Raw genomic sequence first — 27,297 nt, 5'->3', positions numbered from 1 at the left:
ATGTAACAAACAAAATAGATATGCAGAGCACTAATGTGCAGCTTTACAATTTTTTGATTACTATACGTACATAATAAAGTAAGTTAAACACAACAAAACAAAGTATACCTATGTACTGTCTAGCACAAATTTAACTTGTAAACATGAGAAATGCCAGCAGTACTGTACAGTTAGTGGCTTCTGCTTAATTATCTACGTATGATACAAATAAAATTTCCAAACAGTGCATGAAGGATTTATCTTAATATGATATACATGTACAGTACTCAAAGCTTTGTGCATACAAAAGCTTTAGTAATGGAGTTGGTTTACATTAAGGTGAATACCCAGGGTGTGGAAAATTCCATAGTCTGGCACAGTCTATTTCCCAAGGTTGCTGGGTTAAAGTGGTTCAAATATAGCATGATTCAAGGGGTAACCTGTTTGCTATCTGTTAAAGTGCTTTGCTGGTATAAAACTAAATTGATTACTTCTTTTTAGGACATGGGTGTCCAACCTTTTGGCTTGCCTGGGCCTCACTGAGTGAAGATAGTCTTGGGCTGCGTACAAAATATATAATATAGTTAATGTATATAAATCACATAATAATGTTAAAAGTTTACGATCTTGTGGGGCCGCATTACTAGCTGTCCAGGGCCGCATGCGGCCGGCGGGCCGCAGGTTGGACACGCCTGTTTTAGGATAATCTTAGTCCCTTGTAAGAGGTTTGGTTTTTTTTTACCCTTCCAATCTTATGACCAGAGCTTGTTAACATTTTAAAAGCTATTAACAGGTTTATGTATATTTGCCTGTTTTATGTACATTGTGCTATTTTTTTTCCCTAAAATATTGATGAGTGGAACACCATACGTTTATAGAGTAACTATGGCAGTAATATAAAATTACTTGTTTTAGTTTTAGATTTTTTTTTCTGTAGGTAATTTCATTACATCTTCAGTGTGCTGTGAGCTAGGTGCTAAATGTTGTTCTTAGTGTCTGTAGAAATATTCTCTATGTATACTGGTTAGTATTAACTGCATGATGGGGTGGTTCTTATTGTTTTAGGATTACTTTCATTCTATACTGGGACCTACAAACATTAAAAAAGCTATTGAAGAAGCTGAAAGGCTCTCAGACAGTCTCAAACTTAGGTATGTGTAACTTTTTAAAAAAATAAAGCAATATGTAAAATATTGCTGAATATATTTGAAGTCTGTGCATCTGCCTCTGAAGTATTGTCTGTGATATGTGAGAGCTTAAGCTTTCTGGTTGAACATTTTATTCAAACTGGATTTCATTTGACATCATTCATACCAGTCACTTCAAGCCCATGTGCTTTAAACCTATCTACAGTTTCTCTTTTTTTTTTTTTTAAATAAACCACTTAGTACTATCAAAAGTCAGCTGTTTTGATTTTCACTAATCTGTACAATCAAGGGTGTCAATGAAAACCCTTGGGGAACTGATGTTAAAGTCACTCTGATATTAAAAAAGCCCTTCCATAATATTCTTTCCTGTCATGTGATCATAGTAAATCCTGGCGTATGCCATGGGCACTTTACTTTGATAAGTGTACCAGTAAACTATATTGGGAAAGCATTCCTATTGTGGAGGCAATTTTTACCAGCACAACTGTACTTTTGCCCTTGTAGCTTGCTCAAAGGCAAGAGTTCTGAAAGCTTTTTTTGTGCTATCTCATGGCTTCTCTCCAAAGGAACAAAGTTTAAGGGTTGATACAATAAATAACTGTTTCAAGAATATTGTGAAAATAGGTATTGACATCTTTAAAGACACTTATAAAGGAAAAGTGGCTCCTGTAAAGTCAGAGAAGCTACTTTACGATAAGTATATTAAACAGTTTAATTTACTCTGGCATGTTTTTTCCCCTGGAGAATGGTTAGTTACCGAATTTAAAACTCAGGGAGAGGTTCAAATAGTAAAACACCATTTGCATTGAAATAAGAGAATCCCAGTATGGATGATTTTGTTTGCACTTCACAGGAAAAAAAAAAAAAATTCATTTTGCAAGAATTGTATTCGTATTGTTTGAGAGATGGCTAGACATTTAGCATTGCTGAGATTCAATAAGAAAGAAGGGGAAAATGTTGATCTTGATACATGCTCAAGTCTCGCTTGAAACTAAGGGAAGTGAAGTGTATGTTTATGTGCTGTTTCATATAGGGATGCTTCCTGAATTAGTGCTTGTGTCATGAACTAGAAAGCTACATATAAACATCAGATTCCACAGTGAGGCTGCAAGTTTGGAATGCCTATTCCACTGATAGGAGAACAGGATGTGATAGGTACATTTGGTATGAGTAATGTAGTTCACTAATTGAATGCTCCTTACTTGACAGGCCAGTGGTTGAATTGTTGTCATTAAGATAGTCCTAATTAGTTCACATCTTATTAAGGTAAATGGTCATTCATATACTCCTGGGCTGTGTCTACATTTGGCCAGAACTTCAAAATGGCCGTGCTAATGGCCAAATCAGAAAATACTAATGAGGCGCTGACTTGAACATTCAGCACCTCATTAGCATTCGCACACTTCTGGCCTTGGCGCTTTGAAAGCACCTTTTTCGAACGTGCACGGCTACACAGGGGTCCTTTTGAAAAGGACCCCGCACATTTCAAAATCCCCTTATTCCTCTCAGCTGAGGGGAATAAGGATATTTTGAAATGTGCAGGGTCCTTTCGAAAAGGACCCCCGTGTAGCTGCCCCAAGCCATGCGCGTTCCAAAGCGGCACCTTCGAAACACCACAGCCGGCAGCATGCGAATGCTAATGAGGGGCTGATTGTTCAATTCACTGCCTCAGTAGTATTCTTCGATTTGGCCATTAGCATGGCCATTTCAAAGTTTTGGCCAAGAGCAGACAGAGCACTAGTTTTCAATACTGGAGCAAACTTTGCAACAATAGAGGAGAAAACCTCATTCAAAAAAATAGGTTAGGCCAGATGTTTTAAACAAGCTGCTAAGAAGTGACCTGGTATTTTTAACCCCTGAGTCTTGAGTACCCAGTCACTCATTAATTTTATTGAACTCCAGTGTTTTAAATTACTTAAAGATGGTTGCTGGGCGCAAATAACTATTTGGAGGGAGTGGATAGGAGAAGAAAAAAATAGTCCACTTGTTAGATACCTGACAGCTAATAATTGGTTGTGATTTGCTGATGCAGTCAGTCTTAAAAGTTTATTGACTTAAGACTTCTGTGTCTGAAAAAATACAGAAAAAAACCTATATATTCTTATTCTTCCAGTAATTGGCTATTAGTGATACCATTATTTATTAGATGCCTCACTAAATTTTCTTACAAAAATCTGCCCAGGGAACATAACTAACACATTGAGGTCAATACTCAAATCTTCTAAGTAAATCTTTCTGTGTAGTTATACATGGTACAAATGCAGAAGAGAGTGGGAAATTTAACATTTTCAGTAATGCCAGAGCAGAAGTAGTTTACATAAACACCTGAATTTGAAAGAGAGAAATTGTAAGCCTTGAGAACGGCAGATGACATTAAGTGATCCCAAAAGCAAAGTTGGTTATGACATGCAAAAAAGGAATATTAAGTAGCTACTGAGGGAAATAGGATGAGATTAGGAAGCCAAGAATAAGTGTGAGACCTCAACATTTAAAATGTCTGGGGAAACAACTCTGGCTTCAATACCTCAATGCACTTAAAACTGTTTTTAAAAATGGACTTTTTGCTACTAGATATGAAGAAGCTGAAGTTCGGAAAAAGCTTGAAGAAAAAGAGAGACTAGAAGAGCTGCAGAAAAAGCAAGAAGTAAAAGATCATGGAAAGGCATTAGCCAAAAACTCTTCAGAAAATCCGGTAGATTCCAAAGGAAAAAATCAAAGGGTAATGGAAGGGAATATTTAGACACGCTGGTGAATGTGTAAATGCATAATATTTAAAAGAGCACTTCAAAATAAATTGGTCTCCGTTAACAGTTAAGGAAGAACCTGAGTTGACTAATAATGTTGCACCCATGACAAGATTAACAGGAATTCCTGTGGCATTCTAGGGACTAACAAATTTATTAGGTCTTGAGCTTTCATGGATAAAACCCACTTCATCAGCATTTATGTAGTGGGGTGATGTTGAAATAAGTTGCCTGTCACTAGGCAGGACTAGTTAATGAAGCAAATTAAGTTGGGTGTATCTCATTTCTGTGAATACCCTTGTAATGCATAAGTCAGTTAAGATCGCTATTGAGGCCAAGATTAAAGGTGTTAAATTTGTAAATGAATTCCAATTTAGACGTCTCCCTCTATAATATTGCAGTAAAATTCTTTCATAGAATGGCAGTTTTAAAATCCATTATTGATTGTCCAAGGAGGTTAAAATAAATGCTTACAGGTTTGCGTGTAGTTCATCCTGATGTCAGATTTATGTCCATTTAATCTTGGTGCAGAGACTGTCCCAATTGCCCAATATACATAGTAGAGGGGCATTGCTGACACTAGATTGTTTACCTTGGAGAAAATTACACATTACCAGTTAAAGATAACAGTTTTTAATTAGCTTCTGCCATTTTCGGTAAAGGGCTTTTTATGGCATAGTATGAAACAGTTTTGGTTTGCTGGTCTGCACATGTACCTTCTTAGACATATTTGATACATGAGCCCCTAACAGAACTTCTAAAACTCCACAGAATAATAGACTTCAGTTCTTCTGTAAATCTCCATTTTTTTCCCTTTTAATTAAAAATTATGGTATTCATTAGTGTATAACAATTGTGCCTTCAAGTACTTAGAGCAAGTTCAGATAAAAGCTGTGTTCTGTCCTTTAAGTCCTCTTATAGGCAAGCTATAGGTTCTCCATCTGGCTAATAACGATACCATCAAATGGCTTAACATATTGGACATACGGGCCGTGTCTACACTAGCCAAAAACTTTGAAGTGGCCATGCAAATGGCCATTTCGAAGTTTACCAATGAAGCGCTGAAATACATATTCAGCGCCTCATTAGCATGCGGGCGGCCGCGGCACTTCAAAATTGACGCAGCTTGTCCAGATGGGGCTCTTTTTCGAAAGGACCCCAGCTACTTCGAAGTCCCCTTGTTCCTATGAGCAGATAGGAATAAGGGGTCTTTGAAGTTGCCGGAGTCCTTTCGAAAAGGAGCCCTGTCCAGGCGAGCTGCATCAATGTCAAAGTGCTGCAGCTGCCCGCATGCTAATGAGGCGCTGAATATGTATTTCAGCGCTTCATTGGTAAACTTCAAAATGGCCATTTTGAAGTTTTTGGCTAGTGTAGACATAGCCGTGCTGAGTCCTTTCATGTCTGGATAAAAGCATGCTCATTTTTGATGCTCTCTTTAGATATTACAAGCATGCATGATGAATTACTTAGCATATTATTATTTTAAACTCAGAATTGTTTCTCTAGCTTCATGCATGGAAATTATCCTCCATGTTTCAAATCTTGTGACTTTTGTTGGAGTGGGTGCTGGTTATCTATAGACTAATTCAGTTGGGCCAGGAATCTGTGACTTGAGTAGGAAAAGTAGTATCCCTAGAGTCATGCATCATTTCTCTGCTCTGTCTTGCTCCCCAAAAGTTACCCAGCTGCAATTCCACTTGACAAGCCCTTCAGTCCTAGGCTGTGTTCCATCTTCTATAGTTCCTTCTACCCTCTTTCATGGGCAATTGCCCTCTCATTCTCTTTCTTGGCACTTCTGGACAGCTGCCAGGACTACTTTTCTACAGATTTTCCTCTAGTGGGTCCCTTCATGTTGTGTTTATGTTTTGCAAGTCAAGGTCGCTTGCTGACCAAGTTATTATTTTCTAATATAAAGTCACAGCAACTTCTAAAATTTTTTTTATATGATAATACAGCTCAATGGTGAGAAGACGGGTTCAGTGGAAAAAAAAGATCTGTTTGCCAGCCTAAATGGTGAGTGACACAATGTTTCCAAGGGTGAAAAAAAAGAAAACAAAAACAAAAAACTTCATACAATTCATTTAGACAGTGAGCATAACTAACAACTTACAAAGGGTCATGATGGATTCTCTGTAATTAACAATTTTTAAATTATGATTGGATGTCTTACTAAAAACTCAGCTGCAGGAATTATTTTTGGGATGATTTATGGCCTGTTTTATGTAGAAGGTCAGACTAGACTACAGTTTCTCAAACTGGGGGAAATGTCTTGGAGAGTGGAGGCACATAAGGAGGTTTAGGAGAGCAGCATATGTTGGCTGGGGGCTCAGTTCTGAACGCAGCACCTCCACCAGCAGAGAAGTAAGGGAGGCATAGTATGGCATGGTTACCCATACCTTTCTGTTGGCCCTGGTGGAGGCACTGCCTTCGCAGCTGAATTTCTGGCCAGCAGCTGCTTCTCTGCTTTGCTTTCAGAGCTGGGTGGCCTTATATGTACTTGTGTAGCAGAAGCAGGGGAGAGGAGCAAGAAACAAATACAGGCTCAAAGAAGGGAGGTCACAGTCAGCTATGTGAGACTGACTGGACTAGACAATCATGTTGGTCCCCTTCTGCCTTTGTTTTCTCTGATAACTTCCTTCACTTCCCCAGTTATGATTTCCAGTCTTTAAAGTCAAAATTAGTGCACTATCTCAATTTAGCATTGTATTAATTACTCATGAAACTTCAGCCGAGCTTCCCTAATCATCCACTTTGTTAAAAAAACTTACATGTGATACTGAACTTTTAGTGACTTGTCATTGCTTCATTATAACTTTTATAGAAGTCGTCCTATATATATGCACCATTAGTTAATCTGGGAGTGGCAGCTTTTAGGAATTATTGAATGTTTTGAATTATTGTTTAATGAGCCAGTTAAATATAAATTGAGTTGTGGCATGGCCAAACAGAATAGAAGAATCCAGCAATAAATATTGTGAAATACTAAAGGCCTGTTTCTAAAGAGACTTCTGTAAGAAACTTTTGATTTAAATAAAGGAGCCTTTTCCACAGATTCCATTTCTCCTTTATACAACTGTGAAACTTTTCTCTTGAGTTGGTCTTGACCTCATTAAAGAAACCCCTACAGACCATCATTAATAATAAACCAGCATAGATGAGTGTATATCAGTGACTGAAAATACTGATTATTTTGAGAACCGATGACTTTAAAAAAAATAATTTAATTAAAAGATCAGCTACTGGCTGCTGCAGTAGAAGCCAAAGGCTGCAGGTATTCGTATCAAATCTCACTTTCATCTGTATTTATTTGCAAATAAGAATCTTGACCTCTCCAGTGAGATGTGATCACAAGTGATTTTTTTTGTTTCTTTGCATATAATAGTTTCTGTATCTCAAGGAGCAATCACTGCTGAGAAATTGTTTCCAATGATGATGGACAAAAGTATTGAATTGCTCATAATGGATGCGCGAAGCTTGAAAGATTATCAAGAATCCTGTATACTAAACTCCATCAGTGTTCCAGAAGAGGCTATCAGTCCTGGGTATGGAACAACCTTCATACCCGCCTCTGCCCCCATCCTCACACACAGGGAGATCAGATTGGCGGGGTTGCAGTGGGACAATACCTGCAAGAAATTTAAGTTTCTAAGAAATTTTAAGTGTGGGACAGAATGCAGGGGGCTCAGGACAGGGGACTGAAGACCAGGTGTGGGGGGAGGGTGCACTAGGGCAAGGGGTTAGAGATGTGGGGAGGGAAACAGGATGCAGGGACTATCCTAGCTGACTACCCAAACATTGGGGTTAGCTGTGGTGGTGGGACTGCACTACCTGATCACTGGGTCTGGAGCCTTTGTGCTCTTTAGCCAGGGTCCTGGCAGCATCCAGAGCTCCAGCTGGCCAGTTTTACACTGGCATGCTTTCTATTACATGAAGGCAAGGGTGAATCTTGTGACTATGCATCAATGTTAATGAATTCTACACCCTATGGCAGCTGAGAAATATAGATCTCCAGTTTACTTATTATATTTAGACTGACTAAAATCCATTTCCTTATGCAAGTATTATGAGCTACTTGTTCAAAGTACAAGCTTGTTCATTTGGTTTCAGAAGGTAACTTAAGTTAATGAATGAGTTGTAAACATTTGGCCTTTTTCATGCACTGATATAACAAAACTCTGTTCGTTATGCCTTGCATATAACCATACCCTTATCATTTTTAGACAGTAGACATTCTGACTACATCTACACTTGCAAAAAACTTCAAAATGGCCAAGCTAATGGCCAAATTGGAGAATACTAATGAGGTGCTGAAATAAATATTCAGAACCTCATTAGCATGCTGCCTGCCACAGCACTTTGAAAGTGCCCTGTTTTGTCGCATGCGGCTTGTCTACACAGGGGTCCTTTTTGAAAGGACCCCTGTGTACACAAGCTGCGCACGAGTGAAACGCAACTCTTTTGAAGTGCCACGGCTGACAGCATGCTAATGAGGCACTGAATATTCATTTCAGTGCCTCATAAGTACTCTCCGATTTGGCCATTAGCATGGCCATTTTGAAGTTTTTCCCAAGTGTAGACACTGCCTTTGAGGCACTCTTGGACCAAGTGTTATTTGTACCCTCATATACATTTTCCTATATTCCAGTGTCACTGCTAACTGGATTGAAGCTAAACTTCCAGAGAATTCTAAAGATCCATGGAAGAAGAGAGGACATGTTGATTATGTTATACTGCTTGACTGGTTTAGTTCTGCAAAAGACTTGAAGCTAGGATCAACTCTACAGAGCCTGAAAGATGCACTTTTTAAGGTACATGAGTTTGGCATTTCATATTTGTTTAATTTTATAATTCTGGTTAGTGAGAGGTGGCTTTTAAGTAGCTGTAATTTTGATATGCAGGAAAAAGGGTAAAACATTCTGGGTAAACACCTTAACCTCTCTTCCTACAGTTTTCAGCTAGACTGCATGGTTTTGATACCACACATCTGTTACATTTTTCAGTTGTTTCCTCTTTCTGGTTGAGGACAGCATAGCTAACTGGGGGGGAGGGAAAATGTTTGAAACCATCACTTTCTCTTCAAAAATTCTTATCTACTTTCCCTAAAGAACATTTGGAAAAGTCTCTCTCCTTGTACTAGTATGTCAAAGACATGTTCAATGAGTCTCACTTCCTTCTCGTGCTAACCCATAATGCATCATTCCTTGGAGCCCTGGGAAGTGGCTCACCACTAAATGCCTAATGAGATAATCCATGGTGCCAGAGTGGGGTTAAATCTTCTTTGTGAGCCAGAAGCCTCAGAGACTGATGGTTTTGGGAAAATACAAGAAGTCTCCTATCAACACTCTTGGACATTGTCTCTGGTTCTCTTTTCTGGGGGAGCATTAGATTGGCCTGACTTTCAGCTACAGTCAGAGTTTAGAAGTTGAACAAGTTTTTATATTTTAAAATTGGTCTGGTGAAAGATAAGATAGAATAGTAGTATGTAAATTCTAAGTGTCTTCCTCTCTGCTTTCTTGAAATAAACAAGAAATGTAGCACTTTAAAGACTACCAAAATAATTTATTCGGTGATGAGCTTTTCTGGGACAGACCCACTTCTTTGATCTGAAGAAGTGGGTCCGTCCCACAAAAGCTAATCGGCGAATAAATCATTGTTAGTCTTTAAAGTGCTACATTTCTGCTGCTTTTTGTATTGTTGGAATGCAGACTAACGCAGCTACCTCTCTTACTATTGAAACAGACTTATTGTAAAAGGATTCTTATGCACACAGTGTTGTAATCACCTTAAAGCTGTAAAGTTAGGATTGAGAATTAGTGCAGACATGGTATATTTTCTATGTATTTTTACACACAATATTTTAGGAGCCCCATAAATTTCTCTGATGATACTAGTGGGCTCTGGATTGGGTGGCGGTCTCCAATCTGAAAGGCAGGGCTTTAGTTAGTTGATAGCAGAACAGTGTTAACCCTTAGAAGTATTCTTACTATCCAGGGTATTCGTTCAAAACTGAAGGACTGCTGCTAATTCGTAATTATATTATGGTAGTGCCTAAAGGCTCCAGTTGAAATTAGGGCACCATTTTCTTTACAAACAAAGGAGAGAGAATCCTGGCCCTTAACATTTTGCAAGCTAAACAAATTAACCAGTCCTCAAACTGAACAAGAACATGTCTGCTAAAATGTAACAGGCTATGCTCAACACGCTTACATGCCCGAGTTTTAAATTGAAGTCTCTGCTGCTGCTGCTGCTTCTTTCAGAATGTCTCATTTTAACTGTTTTTTCCCAGTGGGAAAGTAAAACCATACTAAGGAGTGAGCCTTTGGTCTTGGAAGGAGGTTATGAGACGTGGCTTCTTTGCTATCCTCAATACACGACAAATGCTAAAGTAACTCCACCCCCACGTTGCAAGGATGAAGCAGTGTCCATCTCTTGTAAGTATAAAGTGAAGACATTTAAAAGCAGTAAACAAGTAATCAAATTTTGTGCAGTAATTTAAATAAATATTAAGCCAATTTAATGGCTGCACCTGCTTTAGGTTAGAATGCTAATTAACATCATACTTTTTTTGAAAAAAGCATTATTTCTGTGGGTTTCAGTGGATTTTACTTATCCCTCCCTGGAAGAGCCAGCTCCTCCACCTCCTCCTCTGACACCTGTTGTCCATGTAAAGCCCACTCCAGTAGAAGTGACTGAGAGTGATGAAATGGGAAATAATCAAGAGGGGAAGACAGGATCACATCACACACCAACTCCAAGTCCACCAGTTGCTGCTACCCCTAATACTGATGGTTCACCTGTAGTCCGACCATTATCTGCTGTGAAAAATGTCCCACAAGTAAGATGTGTTTTTTACCTATTTAAGCTTTCATTTAAAAGGAAATATTGATGGTAGATGGAGAGACCTGCAGTCTAGTTTTATTGTTTCCTCACAGCTTTCTGCATTCACCTGAGCATTCCTGACTTACTACAGTTAAATTCCCAATTATTCTGATCACACACAGCATGTGGTGAACTAGGAAAGGTCTTTAGGTTCTCGTCATTGCTTACCTCTTAGCATCTCAGACCTCCATTTTCCAGTCATCATGCCTCTCAAGCCTGTCTTCCCATGGATGCTCTGTATGCCTTGGTTTTATAACCAAAGCAATTGTGTTCCTCATGGGGGCAATCAAAAATAATTAATTTATTCTTCTCTGTGCAGGGATTCCACAAGGTTCTTTTCATTTCCTGGAGTCACAGCCTTTCTCCTGGTTCTCTAATTTCTTCCCTTACAACAGTCCTGTGCTGCATAATCAGAAAAAGCATTAGTTTTCTTCTCCTCTAAGTACAGCTGAGGCATAGTGGAAATCTGGGCCTTTCCTGTAATTTAGGCTTCAACCAAGGATCCTAAAGCATTAATTAGCTCTACTTTTTCCCGGGACTGTTTTCTGTACTTTGCTCATAGCCTCAAGGGCCTTTCCTAGACTGCAGTGAAGACTCCTAGGACTCTCCATTTAGTCAGTCCCTAGTCTGAGCCGCAGTCTCTCCCTGTGTCTGAGCTACAACTCTTAAATACCTTCTCCTCAATCAGTCACATGCCCTGTCAATGATTAGGAAAAAGGGAAGAATATACCTGAAGTCAGAGCTGGGGTTTAGCCCATTAAAGGCCCACTTCACCTAACAGGTTGAGAACAAGTGTTGAGTGCTAATGATAACTAATTAGTTATCTAATGCTGTTTATCTTCCAAGTGCTGTAATAAAATGTTAATACGTGCCTAATACTCCAATTTTAGGAATGGGCAAACTGAAGCACATGATTTGTGACTTGCCTGAGGCCACATAAGACTCTTAACGTTTAGTTCTCACCTCTAGTCATGTTCTGCAGCTATTAAATAACATTTACTTCTGGTGGAATATGTAGGTCCAAAAGAATTATCCAAAGCCACTTAAAAATCAAATGGATAAACCAAACAAAATGAGTGACACAACCATCTGCTTATTTCTGTCAGGCTTTTTAATCTGGCAGGAATAAGTTTTTTGGTTTGTGGTTGGGGTTTTTTTTTTTTGTTTGTTTGTTTGGTTTTTTTTTTTTTTTTTTAGTTGTCATTCAGTATTGTTCTTTCGTATGCCTTTCCATAAACAGGGCTTTCAACTGAATACTTAATTATTATACATCTGTTTCTGTAGTATGGCAGCCAAAATTGTTAAAAGTGAGAAGAAAAATCTAAGGTCGTCCGTCCGTTTTTTCTCTCTCTCTCTCTCTCTCTCACCCACCCACCTTCAGGAACGGTAATATAGTCCAGAAGTAAGTAAACTGAAGCCTGCACAGAAGTTTGATGGAGCATCTTTCGCTAGTAGGTTCCTTAAATGGAAGTTTTGAAAAACAAGATGGATAAGACAATGTGGTAGGCTTTACTTACACAAGTCCAAAGTCAGTTTAGTTAAGGAAAATAGTGTTGCTAGAGAGAGGAGTGCTGTGTGATATTAGGGTCTATAACAAAGGTTTCTTGTATTTTTATTCTATTTTTATACTTTGTTTTATTGTTTCAGATTGATCGTACTAAAAAACCTTCAGTAAAATTTATGGATGATGATAATCGTCCGAAATCTGAAGGTACAACCATTGATAAACATCCTGCTCAGAATGGAAGAATGGTCCCAGATCGCTCCACAAAGCCACCATTTGATGCAAAGACCACTCTGACGGAAGAAGAGAAAAGCCGCATACATGCAGAAACAGCTTCTCTGTTGGAAAAGAACAAACGGGAAAAAGAATTGCGGGAAAGACAACAAGAGAAAGAGAGAGAGAAGCTTAAACTAGAGAAACAGGAGCAAGAACATAAAGCAAAAGATGAACAGGAAGAAAAGGAGCTCCGAGAAAAGCTACAGCAAGCAAAAGAAGAGAGAGAGAGGAGAGAGCAAGAGGACCAGGCAAATAAGGAACAAAAAGAAAAACAGAGAGCACGCAAAGAAGTATTAGAAGAAAAAAGACCAAATAAAACTGAACATGAAAAAAAACTTGAGCTTGATAAAATATCTGTGGAAGAAAGAGAAATGGGGGCTCGAACACCAGAAATGCAGAGGCATGCATTAGAAGATGCATCTGTGACACGGGAGTCAGTCTTGAGCAAGGTTAGTAAATGAGCAGTTCAACAGCTAGAAAATGAAAGTGGCACAGTTTTGTCAGTATGTATCAGATTAATGCATGAGCATTCTCCCAATAGAAGCAATCTCCAAGTAGGTGGGTTTTGTATGGGACCTGACATTTTGACTTAAAACTAGAGAAAAGCTCAAAACAACCCCCAAAGATTTTCATTCTCACTTTATGCTACTTAAGCAAGATATAGGCTATGTCTACACTATGAGATAAAATCAATTTTAATAAATTTTGAATTTATAATGCCGGTTTTGAGTATGCTCACTTCCCACAGGCTCCTAACAAATTCAACACATTGCTTCCACACTGAAATCACCAAACATCGACTGTTGCAGTAGTGCATTGTGGGAGCCTATCCCACAGTTCCCTCCGCCCTGCATTCTGAGCCAGGTGCGGCAACGCTGTCAGTTTCCCGGCTCCCACAGCTTGGGTGACCCGGGAAACTGACAGTGCAGCAGCCCTCGTCAGTTTCCTGGCTCCCACTAGTACAGTAAACCCTCCATTTAATGGACTAATAGGGCTGTCTGTTCTTCCCCATAGTCTGTTAAATGTGAGGGTTTACTCCTCCTCCCTGCAGGCTCCCCCGGCCCCAGTCCCACCCCAACTTCCCCCCAAAAAACAACCTTCTGAAAACAATCTCTCCAAAAACCACCCAAAAACGGTCTCTCTCCCCTGCTCCCAGAAAAAAAAAAAAGAAAAAGAAAAAACTATCCAAAAAAAAAAAACAAAACCAAACCTCTGCCACTCACTGCCTCCGGTGGAAGAGCTGCTGGAGCCCACTGTCTGGGGGCATCTGGTTGCAGGTGGCAAAGGGTGCCTGCCCATGGATGTCTGGCCCTGGGTGGCTCAAGCCACGTGGCCACGGCGTATCTGGCCCCATGCAGCTCAAGCCGCCCAGCTATGGGGTTCTTTGCCCCATGCAGTTCAGGACACCCAGCTGTAGGGTGCCTGGGCCCGTGTGGCTCAAGCCACCTGGCTGCTGGGTGCCTACCCTGTGTGGCAGGAACCACCTGGTCGCAGGGTGCACAGGAGTGCAGCAGCCTGGTCGGTTTCCCAGCTCCTGCTAGTCGCTGGGAGCCAGATGCAGTGCCCATATCTTTGTGGGATACATAGGGTTCACTTTTGGAGGCTAATAAATTCGATTATAAGATGTGGCACTTCCACACTGGCCTTTAATCGAACTGCCGAATTCAAGCTTGACACTATACCCATCAGGTAACCGTCATTTTGTAATCTCAAGATCAGTGCATCCTAAATTGAGCTAATAGTATTTATAGTGAAGACAGTCACCTGGTAATATCGAGCTAACCGCCTCAAATTGGAATTTATCTCATAGTGTAGATGCAGCCAAAGTTGCCAGATTCTGGCCAGACCTGGGCAGTAGAGCAATCCGCTAGAGAAATCCCTGCTGATAGAGAGCCGGTAGAATTGACTTCTGTTCTGACTACCCTTTCATCCCCTGCACAGGGGGCATTTCAGAGGCATAGTAGTACTCTGTTCTGTTATACCAATCCTCTGTTTACTGCTGTAACTTTCACTGAGGAAGGACAGACTCACATAGTCATAATTGACTTCCAGTTGTCACAAGTTAAACAAAAGGCTTGGAGGAGAGAATGAAGGCCATAGTAAATGTTAATGAGTGTGGGAAGAACAAGAAATCTACTACTCCCATCCAGTGTTTTGTTTGAAAGGAGGCCTGCTCCCCACTCTGGTATCTTCTGATATCATAGCTCCTTCCTTCATCCCACTAAATCCTGAGCAAACTGAACAAGATTAGTCATGTTTGCCTTCTCGTAATCATAAAATAGAATCTGCTAGTTGGAAGATCTAAAAAATGTTGGTTTTCAGTGCAGGTTAATAATCACATTTATAGCTTGAAAAAAAAGTTGAAACAGTCTCTGATCTTCAGATTAGGGGTGTGGCATTCATGCCCAACGTCAGTGATATTAGTTCAAAGAAAGTCTTTAATCTTTCAGAAACTCCATAAACACAGCTCTAATACCTGAGATGTTAGAAGTAAACATTTCTAATATCAAAAAGACCTCCTTTTAAACTTTCTATACCATTTTAAATGTAAGTAATTAGTCCAAATACCCTTTTTGTTTATCCCTTTTTTTCTTTATATATAGCTTGAAGGTAATTTTAGTGCCTCTTTAGACTTACACCTTGATTTTTGTGTTAGATGGGACAAAAAACAATGGGCTTAAAATGCAGCAAGGGAGATTTAGGTTGGACATTAGGAAAATACAATTAGTCTGTAATTTTGTTTATCATTTCCCTTTTTTGCAAACAGGGGTACTGGTAGAAATTCACAGACAGTTCTAAATATCAGTGTCTGAAAACCTACTGAAAATTGGAGGAGAATGTATTTGTTGTACTTTAACTATTTAAGAGCATGTTATAGGTAATGCAGTGAAGGTCTCCTGGTGCTTTTCATTGTAAGGCTCTTATTTTCAATTGTTTATAATGTTGCCTACCCTGATTTATATTTAATGAGGAAACAGTCCTATTGGGGGAGAAAAATACTATGTGATTGTGTAATTAAAGACTGCTATCGTGTACATGCAAAGAGGCCAAAATAAGATAAACAAACTTAATTCTAACATTTCCTCACTATTGAATGTCTGGCTTTACAGCCCTAATTTTCTTTCAGTACAGTATTTTTGGATACAGTAAGTGCATATTTCAGTTTTATTGTTTCCTTAGTTTGTATGGGTCTTGTTCCCAGCAACATGAGAGAGAAACCAAAACATTTTTAAAACTACATAACTTGGCAGGGAGAATTTTGCAGGTGGAATAAGTGAAGTTGTTTTTCAACTCAGTTTTTGAAATTGTATGCACTTCTGAACTTGTTGCAAGGCAAAGTCTGCATATAAATAGTTACTCAAAGGAAAGAAATGTAGCTCTTAGTAAAAATGAGAGATTATCTGTATGTGTAATTGGATCCTTGTGGTGCATCCTGGAACTGGAGTACTCATGTGCCCTCTAAGCTCTCCTGCCTGCACTGCCTCTCACAGTGCTCTGCTAGTGACAAGTAGTAACCCCCTCCTGATGTTATCACTCAGTATAATAGCATGTGGAGTTTCACATCCAATTCAACTGCATAAATGCTCCCTGAGCCACTCAGAATCATGCAGAGGAAGGCACCAGCACATCTGTCAAGCCCTACACTTTGCACCCAGAGCAGTACTGTCTTGCCCTGGTCGAAAGCTTTGTAAGTTTTTTACTCAGGGGAGAGGACACACACTGGTCGTTACCAACTAAGCTGAGATTTCACAAGCACTTCAACCAAAACACACTGTGTTAGATAAAATATAAAACAGAAATATTCACTTAAAATCCGTCTTACTGTAGCTACTGTAAGTGGTAGGCACAGAAGGTCAGAGATAGTTGTAAAAGAAAATAAAAGGTAAGAGCACAGTGTAAATCTTAAACCTTGTTAGACAAGGCAGTATTTGGTTTAAGCAGTTTTTCTCACCCCACTGGATGGCGCAGGTAGATTACAGTTTTTAACTCACAGGCTTCCCCTTTCAGCCTGGGACCAGTCTCCTCAGTTCAAATCTTGGCCTTCCCAGCATTCTTGTTACTTCCAGTATAGGCTGGTGAGAAGGAAGGTAAAAGCCTGATGCCTCTGTTGCCTATTTTGTCTTTATATTTCTAGGTATCTGAAAAACACTAGTCCAGAAATGTCCTGGTGGACTTTGCTGTGTCTCAGGCTATGTCCATGCTACCAACAAAGTTGACAAAACAAAAATTGCCCAAGACTCTTCACACTTGCTCCTTCTATTAACAGATCATGTTCAGACTAGGGGCATTTAGTGAAAGTGTGAGCAATACACTGTGGGTATGTTTCCCATAGTGCCATGTTGTGGGAAGGCAACTGATCCCTATGCATCTTGAGATTCCCTCTGAGTTCTCCCACAGCCTCCTGAGAGCAGCATCCTGAGTAGCCCTATGAGCTCTGTGCTAAGGAATGACAAAGAAGCACAGTGTTTTGTCCCCCTTCCTTCTGCAGAACTTCCACTGTTTTCCTAGTGCAGAGCAGAACATGAGCACACTAGTGATTTGGTCCTTGTTTGTAAAACAGAGGAGCAAACTCAGCTGTCAGATACTTCCTGGAGCTTTGAAAGAAGGAGGGGTGAATGCCTGCAGAGCAGCAGAGATCACAACACTGAGCAGAGCCTGCAGGGTAGGCATTGTGGGATACTGGCAGAAGCCAGTTCTGTCCACAAAATAAATAGCAGAGTCTATACAGTCTTTTTGTCAGCAATAAAGAGAGAGGGGAAAGAAAAGCTTCTGAGTGGGGCAGGGTTTGTTGGAGAAACTGAGCATTTTTTCCGACAAAATCTGTATTTCAGCGCATACTGTCTCACTGTTTTATCAACAAAAAGCAGTTTTTGGCAATAAAACTTGATGATAGTGTAAACAAAGCATCAGAGTTGAGCATTTCCCCCCTTGTGTAATGCTTGTGGAGCTCTCTAAGGCTGTGTCTACACGGTCACAAATCTTCAAAATAGCCGTATTTCAAAGATTACTAATGAGGCGCTGAATTGAATATTCAGCGCCTCATTAGCATTAGGACGCTTCCGGCCGCAGCTACATGGGGGACCCACGCCTTTCGAAATCCCCTTATCCTGCTCATTGATCGGAATAAGGGGATTTTGAAAGGTACGGGGTCCTTTCGAAACGGACCCTTGTGTAGCCACGCCAAGCTGCATGCTTTCAAAGTGTCGTGGCTGGAAGCATCCTAATGCTAGTGAGGCATTGAATATTCAATTTAGTGCCTCACTAGTATTCTTCGAAATATGGCTGTTTTGAAGATTTGTGCCCATGTAGACACAGCCTAACAGAATTGTAGGTGGTCGCTGGAGATTAGGCATCGGACACCTTACAAACTTTAACAACCAGACAGTAAAAGCTCATAACGTCATGCACACTAGTGATACATATTTTGGATATAACAGTGGGTTACAGCAGATCATATCTGTATTGAAAAACATGGAATATATGGTTATTATATAACAGGGTGAATATGGCGGCTCTAGGGTTTATGCGCTTGTTCTAATCACCAAAACAAGCTGAGGTATGCCCAACAATATTTTTTTTGCACTGTTGCAAAGAGCCACACACATACTGATTCTCAGTGTATCCATCTGAAAATTGAAAGTCTCTTAAAATCTTTTTCAGCATTCTGAGGTTAAAGGACAACCAGAATATGGAGCTCAAAGAGAGGATACTGAACAAGATGCTGAAAGACTTAAAGTAAATACAGTGTGTTGTATGTTGCTGAAAGAAACCCAGAGCAGAGATCATGTCATTGTGATTTTGTTTCATGTTAAATTTAACCTCATTTATTTTCCAGATCTTCTCTGAAAGAGGAGTCTGTGCCATATTCTGCAGCTGTTAATGTTATTTTGCATATATTTTTCATATTTTCCTGTAAAAACAACATAGTTAAGATGTTCAGGTGAAAATATTTTCTCTCCTGTGGATTAACAAGTGTTTCATGTTTTTATTGATATTAATTTGTCAACCCATGGTAATACCCTCTTTTTTTGTTTGTTTGGTTTGCTTATTTTTGGTTGTGGGGGGAGACTGTCAAATATTTAGTGAGAGCACTCATAACTAAAATCATTTTGATAGTAAAGGGGATGGGAAATCAAATTGTTTTATATGTGAGATTAGATAGATTTGCATTATTTTGGCACTTGGCAAAGAATGTAACACATTTAGATCAAATGATGCTAAATAATAGAACCATACTAATACAGGCCGAATCCCTCTAATCCAGAACTCCCATCCAGTAAATGCCATAATCTGGCATGATTTTAGTTAGCCAGACAACAATTTATCAAAGGTGTGGGCAAGTTTCCCATGGTACCATAAAGTTTGTTTACAGCCACCAGTCCTGGCTCTCAGTGTTCTGTGCTCTTATTTAACTGTGATCTGCCCCCTAATTGTCTTCTGGTAGCCCAGTAACCAATGGAAGTGTTGGCAGTGTGCTAGAAAATATTGACCACCTGTTCTCTGGCACTGGTTAGGTCCCGAGGATTCTGGAGAAGAGAGGTTCTCCCTGTAGTTTTCTAGCTTAAAAAATATTGTGCTTAGAACACTACTGCATCTTATGGAATTGTTCTGTGTGTAACCTGTTAACTACATGAAGTATTTACAGAGTACTGAATACAAAGTAGACATGCTGCTCTGCATAGCAATACTTTCATGTGCCTTTATATTTTAATTGCATTTTATTAGTCCCAGCGGGAGCCATTGATGAGAGCACGAAGTGAGGAAATGGGGAGGATAGTACCAGGGCTGCCTGCAGGCTGGGCAAAGGTAATTATAATTTACAAAAATTGAGACGGTTGAATCGCCCATCTGCAATGTGATATATGTCTTTTACTGGCACATTCAGTATAAAATAGTTTGGGTTGACTTCCCCTGACCCCCTTTGAAATGTCTGCATGATAGTTTGCTTTTATCTTCTAAACCTTAAGATTGTTAATGAAATGATTGGAGCTTTGTCAGCAACTTGTAGCGCTTGGTCAATATTTAATCCTTACTTTGGGAAGAATAATGCTATTCACTAAATACTGAGATGAAGTCACATTGCAGACTCCAGTAATTTCTTCATATTAGAATTATTTTGGCAGTTTTTCAAATAGTTTTAACAGTATTAGCCAATTAGTCTATGGGGGGATTTTCTTCCATTTTAATAACTGTTAATTTTTGTTACCCAAGTTTCTAGATCCAATCACTGGGACCTTTCGTTATTACCACTCGCCAACAAATACCGTTCATATGTATCCCCCGGAAATGGCTCCTTCATCCACCCCTCCATCCACTCCACCGACTCATAAAGCCAAGCCACAGGTGACTACTGAACGGGACAGAGACCACTCTAAACTGAAGCGATCCTACTCTTCACCAGATATAACCCAAGCCATTCAGGAGGAAGAGAAGAAAAAAATTCCTGTAACTCCTACAATCAGCCGTGAAAATAAGTATGTCTGATAAATTAAGTCAAAACATCACAGCTGTTAAAATTCTATTAACTCTTTCCATTGGATTACATGGAATGTTTCTACTTAACTGTAATGCCCAGAACAGAACACGGTATGCAGTGATCATCACTGAAAAGTGTTTTCTCCTTGTCTACCAACAATAATACATAAACATTTTAGACAGCACTGTGTGGAGAGTTGGTGGTAAATGGTAGCCATTTGTTTGTGCTAGAAGGTGTTAAGTTGCCTTTAATTGTGGAATGAAAAGATTTTCCATTTCTAAGTTATATTAGGTTTAATTCCTTGATTCATAGTTTGAGAAACCTTGATTTCGTCTATACAGCTGTGTCTACGCTACCTTCCTTCTTCGAAGGAAGCATGGTAACTAGGGTGTCTGGGGATTACTAATGAAGTGCTGCACTGCATATGTAGCACTTCATTAAACTAATTCCCCTTGCAGCAACTTCAAAGCGTTAAACTTCAAAGTGCCAGCTCATGTGTAGCCACAGCTAACTCACTGGTACTTCAGAGTGCCTGGGCTACTTCAAAGTCCCTTTACTCCTCAAAATTTTGAGTGTAAAATTTTGAGTGTAGACATAGCCCTAGTAATTAATGTGTGTCCGTCGATCATCTGTGTGTTTTTGAGCATATGGGTCTGCATCCCCAGCCGAGGACAGATATCTTTTTCTGAGCTAGTCAACACAACTTGGTTGGAGAAGTCTGTTGAATGACATGAGGCATGCTAGTTAACTCCAAGGGCTAAAACTCAGTGCAAAGGAAGGATAATTTGCCTGCATGACAGAACAGAGCATTATAATAGACCATGAAGCAAACATAGTAATAAGAATTGAAAATTCCATATTTCTAACCACACTTTTTTCCCATACAGACCCGTGTGTTACACTAAAGCTGAAATCTCAAGGCTCTCTGCACCACAGATTCGTAATCTTAACCCCGTGTTTGGGGGATCGGGACCAGCTCTCACGGGGCTTCGTAACTTAGGGAACACTTGCTATATGAATTCCATATTGCAGTGTCTCTGCAATGCACCACTTCTGGCTGATTATTTCAATAGAAATTTGTATCAAGAGGACATTAACAGGTAACAAATATTTCTATTTTAGGTTGGATTCTTTCAATTCATCAATGACTGAATTCAGACTTTGTGTTCACCACAGTTACTATTGTTTGGTCAAAACATAAGAGCTGTTATCTTTTTAAAACCTCAGTCATATTAAAACAGATGTGAGAGCAGAAATATTTATGAATTTTTTGAAAGTTTGGCTATGTGATATTATGCTTTGTCATGGAGATTCTTTTGGTCTCAGTGGCTGGGCATATTGCAGAGAAAAAAAAGAAAGTCTTCTTAACAGTTGGTACAAATCAGAGACATGAAAAATCACTGCATTTACTTCCAATGAGCCCTCTGGCAAGGAAGCGAAACATCAAAATGTCAAAGTAAATAAGTATTATCTGCTTCAGCCTGGAGTGCTTGAGAACTCTATCAGACTTTCAGTAGGAACACAGACCTACAAACATTTGTCCATATGCAGGCTCAAGGCATAAGTGATTATCAAATCTTCGGAAACTTAGTTTATCTTTGGTTAAAAAAGAAAAGTTGTTTTAATGACTTCATAGAATACTCTGTTTCTATTTAATTGTGTAGGTTAAATCTCTTGGGGCATAAAGGCGAAGTGGCAGAAGAGTTTGGCATCATAATGAAAGCACTGTGGACAGGACAATACCGATACATCAGTCCAAAAGATTTTAAAATTACAATTGGAAAGATCAATGAACAATTTGCAGGATACAGCCAACAAGACTCCCAAGAATTGCTCCTGTTTTTAATGGATGGACTGCATGAAGACCTAAATAAAGTCAGTAATCCCTTGTGATAAACCACTCTTCTTAGATTGCCAACAGAAATATAAAATGTTGTGCTATTATGAAGATGAAAATAAATGTTAAATGTAAGGGCTCAATTGAAAATAATTCACACATGCAATTGCATGCCTACCTTTTTTCATATGATGTACAGAGCCTTTTTTGTTTTGTTTTTAAAAAAAATCTGGTACTCAGCCAGCTCTCTGCCACCTCCTCCTCCTCCTCCCGCCTACTCCCGCCCACGCCAATCCCATGTCTGGGGTTGCCCAGTACTCAGTACCAATAAGTATGGGCACCAAAAAAGCACTGATATATATATATATATATTCTAATGTATGGAATCAAACTGTCAGCAGTGCTGAGTTTACACTTGACTCAGCTGTGGTGGGAATGTGTTTCAGAGATACCTTTCCAGCCTCCTGATCTTGGTGTGGCTGGGATATCCCAGCTGTATCCAGATATTTTATGCCCTGCCCCTGTATAAAGCAGATGGGACAGGTGTTCTAGAGTCAGTTCCTCCAGTTTGGCATTTCCAAGTACTTCCTTGTATCAGGAGGAATCATGATCGGGGTAGCTTTTGGGCTGTTTTTGATAGCTGGAGGAGAAGCCAGGACTTGAGCCAAAATACTGCACTTGGGAGGTTTAAATGAGTAATTAGAAACAAATGGATACAAGTGTCAGTTTGTACATTGTTACCTATGTGTAGCACATGAACCCATTTTTAATTTCAGAAAATGTTTCCACAATTTCAAAATGGTGATCTCTCTCCTAGAACCTTATTTGAGTACATCAAAGTCCTCTGAACTATGTTGTCTTTCCTCACACTTAAAGGCTATTATTTAAGATTATGAATCATTATCTTTTGATGCTTCTTCCTTGTATTTGTTTTTCCTGAGTTAAATGTATAAAATGCAAACAATAAATTTATAGTCATCTATTAGTTCATTTTATATTGTCTGCCATCTGTCAATTTTCGTTATTTTTATGATCTGTTTTATGCCCCATTAGCAAGTACCTAAATTGCGGAATAATACTTGTTCCTTTACGTCAAGGGATGTTTATATATTCTCCATATCATGATTGTGCATTAGAAAAACTACTTCACCTCAGCTTCTATTTATAAAATAGTATCCCTGTTTTTCCAGAATTCTGTTGTTGCATGTAAATCTGTACGTCTTCCACCCATGCAGATGTTGGAGGCAGAGCTTGCCAGAAAGGCAGACATTTTCCTGCCATAAGTAATGTCTTGGGCCAGGGGGAGGGGTGAGAAGATGATTTGTTGCTCCTATTTGGATTCCATAATAGTTGTTGCTAACTGTGTGCCTGTGCTGCCAATACTTAGGCGTGTTATTCAGATGGCAGTAAAATGAGGTGTCAGTCCTAACAATAGAAGTTATGTGTGTACATATGTAGGAAGTGCTAAACAGCACAAAAAAGAATTATGACTAGATAACAACTATACAGCATGTTGGCAAGTTTTCAAACTTGTGCATAGTGTATAAAATGTGATCATCTCTGTATTTACTTTTTTTTTTAACCATAGAACACCATTTTATATGTTTGTCTATTTTCTAATATCTAGGCTGACAATCGAAAGAGGTATAAGGAAGAAAATAATGATCATCTTGATGATTTCAAAGCAGCAGAACTAGCCTGGCACAAACACAAGCAGCTCAATGAATCTATTATTGTGGCACTTTTTCAAGGCCAGTTCAAATCGACAGTGCAATGTCTTACATGTTACAAAAAGTCCCGAACATTTGAGGCTTTCATGTATTTGTCGTTGCCACTTGCATCCACTAGTAAATGTACTCTACAGGTAAGATAGTAATGGAGACGGAATGTGTGCTTTTATTGCAATAAAATAGTTTACCTTCAGGAGTTTTTTGTATGGTTCTGCTTTTGCCTTTTTGGTTGAGGGTATGTTGTCACTAACCCCGGTGTAACTGCTCTGGCATGAACCATGGCATGTATGGTTGTCTTTTTCTTTGTTTTTGTTTGGAAAGGGGCTAAACAAATTCAGTTATTTGTAGTTCAAACAACTTTTTGGAGTAACTAAACTCTTATTGTAGGTCATAGTAGGAAACTTTTTAAAAAACATAGTTACTATCTATGTGCACTGAGCAGCAAAAGTCACTTTAATGAATAGTTCATATGCTAAAGTCCCCTAATTATTCTTATGAAACAGTGTACATGTCGCTCATGTACTTTGCAGATGTGTGTTTGAGCTACATCTTTATTTTTATAAGCACCAGTCTTTTAAGTGTGTTTTCCATGTTTTGTTCTAGGAATGCCTTAGATTATTCTCGAAAGAGGAGAAACTTACAGATAACAACAGATTTTACTGTAGCCACTGCAAAATGCGGAGGGATTCTTTGAAAAAAATAGAGATTTGGAAACTGCCTCCTGTTCTTCTGGTGCACTTGAAACGGTAAGGCACTAAGTTTGTGAACATGTATCTATAAATTCAGTTAAGTTGCCTGTGAGGGGTCATAAAAAATAGATACTTTTTAAAAATACAGAATGTTAAGCAGAAAACCTGTGCCCATACTCATCAAGAATTTCCATCTAGTTTTCATCTGCTTCGTAGTTTTAGAGGTCCCTATTCTGGAAACACTTATGAAGTTGTTTCATTGAGTGTAGTGTATAAAGTTACACACATCTAAGTATTTGTAGTATTTCAGCTTAGCTGTGAAATTTAGTTGAATTTTATTTAGGTCACATCCCAGTTACAATTAGAGGGTAAGAAGTAATTACAAACATGCAGTTAATTTGGAATGTTTTTAGACTATTGCGCTGTCTTAGTGCTGGTTTGTGTTCTCTCTAGATTCTCCTATGATGGAAGGTGGAAGCAAAAGCTTCAAACATCTGTAGATTTCCCTTTGGAAAGTCTTGACCTATCACAATATGTTATTGGTCCAAAGAGTAATTTGAAGAGATACAACCTGTTTTCAGTATCTGTAAGTAACCACAGCCAGCTTTAAAACTTAGCTGTAAATCCATTTGTTTAACTGTGCCTGTATGGCCAGTATTACAAGATCATTTTGATTCACCAAGGTTTCTAGGTCTGGATATCAGTTAAGAATCAGAAGGAAGAAAGGTGCATGGCTGACATTTACTTTCATGGGACTTCATGTTGGTCAAGGCCTGGCATTCAAGTTTATTATTCTAACTAAAGGCAGAATGGTTAAATCATGAGTCAGATTATAAGAGAGCTTCTTGCCTAAAAGAAAAAGTGTTGTTTTAATTTCTCTTCACTTTTTTCCCCCCAGAATCATTACGGAGGGTTGGATGGAGGGCACTACACAGCTTACTGCAGAAATGCTGCAAAACAGCGCTGGTATAAATTCGATGATCATGAAGTGTCTGAGATCTCCGCATCCTCTGTGAAGTCTTCAGCTGCGTATATTCTCTTTTACACTTCATTTGAACTACGAGCAGCAGATACAGCCACATAGTGTTTTGAGTGAAGAAAACTGGTTCTCTTTATAAATGCACAACACAGATATTGAAGTGCATATTAATATGCAAAACAGTGACATATATAGTCACTTACCGTTAGGGAAAGGTTGCAGCCGCTTCTCTGCAACAGGGTCTTTCTGCTCAGTGCTATTTCTTGAGTCAGAAGATTGAATAATAATGCTTTTGGTAACAGCAACTTCAATGAAACCGTAACATACTCAAGCTACTGTTTTGTTTCAAAATTATATTTTTAGTCTGCTCCAAAATGAAATTCTAGCTTAATTAGCAAGTAGGTTTGAATGTCCTAAAAATCCCACAGCGTATCTTGATTTGTATTCTTTTCTATCACTGTTATGGCCTTCTCACATTTCTAACCTTAAGCTTGATTCTACTGTGAATACTCTAGAATGATGTAAACAGTTAGGAATGTAAGTGTACATATTGATTGCATACTTGCACATCAGAGCTGTGTATATAATAAAATGTGGTCCTTTTGTGAGAATTTCTAGAATTCAGAGGATTGCTTTTATTTGCCAGTGCTAAAAAACTTCGGGCAGAGCTGTATTTTTATTAGCTTTTGTCAATATTTCTGCATTTAAAATTTCTTTTGAAAAAAATGGTTTTTTCCTTCTTAATTTTAATACAAGATTTCATGTATACTTGCATTAAGAATATTAACAAAAAAATAATTTAAAATATGCTATCCTGTTAAATGTTTGTTGAAGGGGGGTGTTGATCATCTATAAAATTTATCAATCAGTGCCTGTGGAATTGTACATAACATCTTGTACCTCTTCAACTGAGTTCAGATGTTCCACCTGGAAGAACAACCATCTAGGAAGAGTGAATTAGTGTAACTGTGCAGAATGGAACCAAAATGGCTCCTAAATTATATGGCAACATTTGGTCCTTGGAAATTAAGTCCTCTGCGCTGTGCTTTTTGTTAGCGTATGTCACTCTGGTTTAGTTAAGAGCTGGTCTGATTCTTGTTGAAAAATAGTCAGTCATAGCATTTGACTTCATTACAGAAGATAACACAGCAATACAGCATGAGGGAGCACCATACTCTTAAAGTGAATCGCCTCTTGATGAGGTTGTAGACACACTGGCTATGGTTAAACTAGCATGTGGTGTTGACAAAACTGGTGGAATGTCCACACAGTGTGTTTGTCAGTTTGTTGATAAAACTCAGCCCTTTTGTCAGCAGTGTTCTGCCTTTCAGCAATGAGGCATAACGCAGCTGGCGCCAGATACAGTTAACAAAAGAGTTGTGTGGACAATTTAGGAGGCCTTCACTTGACAGATAGGGCATCCAGCACAATTGGCAGCCCTGTCTGCTATGCTTTTGGGTACCTGTTCTGGCAAAACAAAAAGCAGTCAAGTAGCACTTTAAAGACTAGCAAAATAGTTTATTAGGTGAGCTTTCGTGGGACAGATGCACTTCTTCAGACCATAGCCAGACCAGAACAGACTCAATATTTAAGGCACAGAGAACCAAAAACAGTAAGCAAGGAGGACAAATCAGAAAAAGATAATCAAGGTGAGCAAATCAGAGTGGAGGGGTTGGGGGGGGGGGGGGGTGTCAAGGATTAGATTAAGCCAAGTATGCAGACGAGAAGTATGCTCACCTTGATTATCTTTTTCTGATTTGTCCTCCTTGCTTACTGGTTTTGGTTCTCTGTGCCTTAAATATTGAGTCTGTTCTGGTCTGGCTATGGTCTGAAGAAGTGCATCTGTCCCACGAAAGCTCACCTAATAAAAACTATTTTGCTAGTCTTTAAAGTGCTACTTGACTGCTTTTTGTTTTGATTGTGTATAGACTAGCCCGGCTCCCTCTCTGTTACTGTTCTGGCAAGAGTGTGGCCAGGCAGTCCAGCCCCTCTGTCAACAGAGTGGAGTGCTCTTCTGATTGGCTCTTGTGTGTGGCCACACTCTATGGACAGAAG

General features: G+C 39.1%; 1 protein-coding gene across 3 annotated transcripts in view; it reads left to right on the top strand.

Annotated features, from left to right (window-relative positions):
• USP8 (ubiquitin specific peptidase 8) overlaps positions 1-26,750 on the top strand; it is a 37,479-nt gene extending 10,729 nt beyond the window's left edge. Inside the window, exons 4-20 of one of the 3 annotated variants that reach the window (XM_075006661.1) lie at positions 1,045-1,130; positions 3,699-3,819; positions 5,827-5,884; positions 7,254-7,413; positions 8,517-8,679; positions 10,158-10,302; positions 10,468-10,706; positions 12,398-12,979; positions 18,192-18,266; positions 19,257-19,337; positions 19,743-20,005; positions 20,895-21,107; positions 21,672-21,882; positions 23,472-23,708; positions 24,178-24,320; positions 24,717-24,849; positions 25,162-26,750. In XM_075006661.1, the coding sequence (XP_074862762.1) occupies positions 1,045-1,130; positions 3,699-3,819; positions 5,827-5,884; positions 7,254-7,413; positions 8,517-8,679; positions 10,158-10,302; positions 10,468-10,706; positions 12,398-12,979; positions 18,192-18,266; positions 19,257-19,337; positions 19,743-20,005; positions 20,895-21,107; positions 21,672-21,882; positions 23,472-23,708; positions 24,178-24,320; positions 24,717-24,849; positions 25,162-25,347 (3,096 nt within the window). In that variant the 3' untranslated portion in view covers positions 25,348-26,750. Of the gene's footprint in view, positions 1-1,044; positions 1,131-3,698; positions 3,847-5,826; positions 5,885-7,253; positions 7,414-8,516; positions 8,680-10,157; positions 10,303-10,467; positions 10,707-12,397; positions 12,980-18,191; positions 18,267-19,256; positions 19,338-19,742; positions 20,006-20,894; positions 21,108-21,671; positions 21,883-23,471; positions 23,709-24,177; positions 24,321-24,716; positions 24,850-25,161 lie in introns of all 3 variants that reach the window. The other 2 variants (XM_075006660.1, XM_075006662.1) reach the window with 2 other exon arrangements.
• The last annotated feature ends 547 nt before the right edge of the window (positions 26,751-27,297 follow it).

This window comes from Carettochelys insculpta, chromosome 12 (assembly GCF_033958435.1).
Source record: "Carettochelys insculpta isolate YL-2023 chromosome 12, ASM3395843v1, whole genome shotgun sequence".
Taxonomy (NCBI): Eukaryota; Metazoa; Chordata; order Testudines; family Carettochelyidae; genus Carettochelys; species Carettochelys insculpta.
The sequence above is the reverse complement of the archived record's forward strand: the minus strand, read 5'-3'. Positions and strand labels throughout refer to the sequence as shown.